Consider the following 3,748-nt stretch of genomic DNA (forward strand, 5'->3'; position numbering starts at 1 on the left):
CCTGTGAGTCAAACTGTTAAGCAGTTTATCAGAAAAATGTCGAAATAATCGTTTTATGTAATGAACTATTTCCAGCGTGATTCACTTTAATCAAAATTAACTATTTTAAACAAAACGGTTATAAAATATGGTTGACTTTTTACAAACCCGTTTACCTTAGTCGGCGTACCCCTTTAGGGGAAAATCACTAATTTTCAACCTAGAAAAATTCTGTGCTAATTTTCGGATATCTATACAAAGTAGGGCAAAATCTTATGGATGGGTCGTAAATTGGGATATTGTATGGAGCCGTCCATTAAGTACGTCACGGTATTAGGGGAGAGGAGGGCGTTACAATACATATAATGTTGTTAAATGTTCAATAGAAAAAGTGTAACATTAGGAGAAACTGAGGGTCTCAAATAGTGATTTCTTCGTCAAGGGAGGTTTCTGAATTCACAAAATATAATAAAATATTCTTTGAATAAAGCAAACCCTATTCTGGATATCTGATGATTTATCAGACAAAAACCAAAGGTATAGATAAATAAATGAAAATACACTAATTTTGCTAGCTTTTTTGGTGTTTTCTTCAATCATAAAATCATTTATTTCCAGCAGATATTGTTTTTAATAATGTCATTGAACATCAGGGTGTTTAGTATGATATTTTGCACTTACAATTGTTCGCTACTTTCTGTTGGAAGTGTATGGACCAATGGTACAAATGCAGTGATGTTACCAGTAACTACTACAACAAGTTTGCATAAGATACTGCTTAGCAAATACTGTTTAGAATTTGTAAAATCAAGAGTTGTGTTAGTAACATATACGTGAAAGCTATTGGATGTTAAAGGATCTTCGAACAGATTCGATTGTGGGCTGATCATTTCTCGACCATGTATGCCTACGGAGTCAGCAAAATCCATAGCGACTATTTTGTACTTCTTAGTTAAAAACCACTTATCAGCAAAGTTGGCCCTCAATGTACAATTCGGGTTAAGCTTGATTGTAAGAAACTTCAAATCATGGATTTTTGAAGGCTCTTTGAGCGATGGATAAGTCTCTATAGCGGAAGAGTTAATGATATTATGCTTATCCCTTTCCGTCATTCTATTGATTATTTGAGATAATGGATGCCTGCCTGATCTAACTTGTTTTTTAATTTGGTACAAATGGTTCTCAAATGGATATGTAGAGATAGATGATAGTGGGCCTTTTCTCTCAACTTCTTCTGCCACGTGAACCAAATTATGGATATTGCTTGTTACTGATCCGAAATGTGTGTCAAATGTAGCAATGAATTCTTTGAATAATATTTTAGCAACCGGTATATAGCTTCGGTAATAGTTTGTTGAGCATATTGTAGTAGCACAAAAAAGTCTAGCAAAGTTTTTGTAGTGCTCTTCATTCAAAAACTGCTTTAGAACAACAATACCAATATAATTTAGGAATGAACCGAACTCTGATGCTTTCCAATGGTTAACATAATCCATCCCTCGAACTGAGCGATGGATTTCCATGGGCAGCTTGATCAGATCTAAAGCTTTCGATATTTCCTGTACGGTTCCTTTAGACCACTTGGAAACATTACAATGACCATCTCGGTAAGTCATAAGAAGCTTCTTCATGACTCCAAGATGAAGAAGGTGAAGTGAATCAGACACGATAAATTCTTCGATCATATCGATAGGTAATTTCAAAAAAGGCGTTTCAATCGGAGTCCTGGTGAGTTTTCCATCTCGACGTTGTACGTATTCCTGGTGGTGCTTTCCATAGAGCCTATCACGAAAACCACGATCTGTCCTACACTCGGCTACTGTCTGAGGGAAAACCGTTGTCCGTAATTCCTTGGAGTATTCACCAATTGTGCAACACTTGAGGCATCCGTGGATTGCGTTAAAATTGGTTACACCTGAAACATTTTAGTTCAATAGAGAAATAGTTTTTATTAGAAGTAACAAAATAACAGCAACCTTTTACAAATGCTCTAGCTGGTGCATCGCAGATGATAGATCTGATATTTATCGTTAGCTTGTGATGATTTATAATCAATCCGTTTTCCATCAATGGTAAAATCTCTTCGACAAATGGTGTCAGATATTGTTCAACCCTTTTGGGTTTGCTGTTCCCGTGAAATATTCCTGCAATCATCGGCGGTATTTCGGGCCTTTCGAACACGTTGAATAGGATCGGCCACACTTGGGCAGTCCCATTTTTAAACAACGGGAGCCCATCTACGTTAATATTGATTGATATTGTACATGATGCTGTTACATTCGCATAGTGTAAACGTAAGCAATGTTCTGAAAAGGAAATTTTGTTAGTACTTTTGCATAAATTTTATTGTTTTTTGCATACGACTTCTCGATATTTTTTGCGAGAAGTTTTTCGCGTTTCAGTCAGATCTTTGGGATCGAACACTATAGTTTCATCTCCAACGATTCAATCCGTATAGAAAAGACAACACTTTAGATTTTGATCCCAAAAATCCGACCGAAACGCCAAAATATACTCAAAAAAATGTTATAACGGAAAAATACCTATGCTGTGGTGCCAATAAGATCCACCGTCAATAACCTTGACTACAGGCTTATAACGAGGTGTTCTCAGGAGTCGTCTAGGATCTACGGGTAATTGACGGTGATATTCGACCAGCTTTTCTAGTAATGGCTTCAACGCTTGATGTGTAATCTTATGCTTTATGCTCCAGTCTCTCAAGAATGTTCCAAGATCTTGTTTGCAACCTTGGACTGCTGAGGTGGTCTGAAACACGTCATTTTGATTCACTGCCTCAAGCAACTGCTCTAGAGTGGGCTCGGAAACATCAACGGGGTTCCCAGGGTCATTTTCGTCAGATTTTTTGTTTTCTTGGTGTTTGCAACCAAAGATGGACTCCGACTTTGACTCCGGCAAATGCTCCAAGCCAGACCAGAATATTTCCATGGATTCTTGAAGACCATTTCTTTCGGACTCCTTCCACTCGTTCGTTTTATCTGAGTTTGAGCTCAGCAACGCTCGTGGTTGCTCCCAGGACTTCTGCTTTTTTAAGTTTCTTCCAAGCCTACTTGGTTCAGCAGATTGGATTTTGTTTTGGAGCTTTGTTTCAGGTATTAAAGAACGATATTTCGACACTTTTCTTCGAAAATTTCCACTTTTTAAAAAAGTTTTCCATTTTTGTTCTGAATGCAAATCCATGATTTGTTACTGTTTACAAACTTATAAATAGAATATAGTCGTGAGAGTGGTCGCAGTCATAAATATAAATGCAAACATTAGTTATTGTGTACTTACAACAATGAAGTCATGCTAGATTTGTTGCAATAAAGCATTTAGTAAGATGATGCAATGAAGCACTGATTAGTGATTGTATATCAACCATTAATGCACGTTTCACTGCTTAGATAGAACAATGCTTCAATGCATTCAAAAAATTGATTTAAAGTATTATTGCACACGTATTGCTAAATAAAAGCAATGATGCATTACTTATGTTGAAATGTAGTTTAATTACGGTAATGCTTTAATGCTTGCGGTTACTTGGGTTGTGCTCAAAATGGGCATGTCTGAAAAAGACTTTATACTGCAGTCCCGATCGTGCGCAGAAAATCATATCTGCATGCTGCATGCTGCATAACTTTTTGATTACGCATAAGTCTACTGCGTATTGCCCTCCAGGATACATGGACAAGTTTGATGACGAAAACGTTATTACAGAAGGAGAATGGCGCAAGAGAATTTCATCGGACTCATTATACCATACGACATT

At 36.9% G+C, this 3,748-nt stretch overlaps 1 protein-coding gene across 1 annotated transcript; it reads right to left on the bottom strand.

Annotated features, from left to right (window-relative positions):
- Positions 1–294: 294 nt before the first annotated feature.
- LOC110676103 lies at positions 295–3,520 on the bottom strand. Its single transcript, XM_021842644.1, has 3 exons — positions 2,523–3,520; positions 1,956–2,285; positions 295–1,894 (listed from the first exon to the last, which is right to left on the bottom strand). Exons 1-3 carry the CDS (start codon positions 3,175–3,177, stop codon positions 657–659), a joined length of 2,223 nt encoding a protein of 740 aa, XP_021698336.1. The 5' UTR covers positions 3,178–3,520; the 3' UTR covers positions 295–656.
- Between the last annotated feature and the right edge of the window lie 228 nt (positions 3,521–3,748).

Source organism: Aedes aegypti, chromosome 2 (assembly GCF_002204515.2).
Source record: "Aedes aegypti strain LVP_AGWG chromosome 2, AaegL5.0 Primary Assembly, whole genome shotgun sequence".
NCBI lineage: Eukaryota > Metazoa > Arthropoda > Insecta > Diptera > Culicidae > Aedes > Aedes aegypti.

Coding starts and splice junctions, on each gene's coding strand:
- LOC110676103 (XM_021842644.1), bottom strand. CDS start 3,177: ATGGATTTGCATTCAGAACAAAAATGGAAAACTTTTTTAAAAAGTGGA. Junction 2,286..2,522: donor TTATTGGCACCACAGCATAG/GTATTTTTCCGT, acceptor TTTCCTTTTCAG/AACATTGCTTACGTTTACAC. Junction 1,895..1,955: donor AGCTAGAGCATTTGTAAAAG/GTTGCTGTTATT, acceptor AAAATGTTTCAG/GTGTAACCAATTTTAACGCA.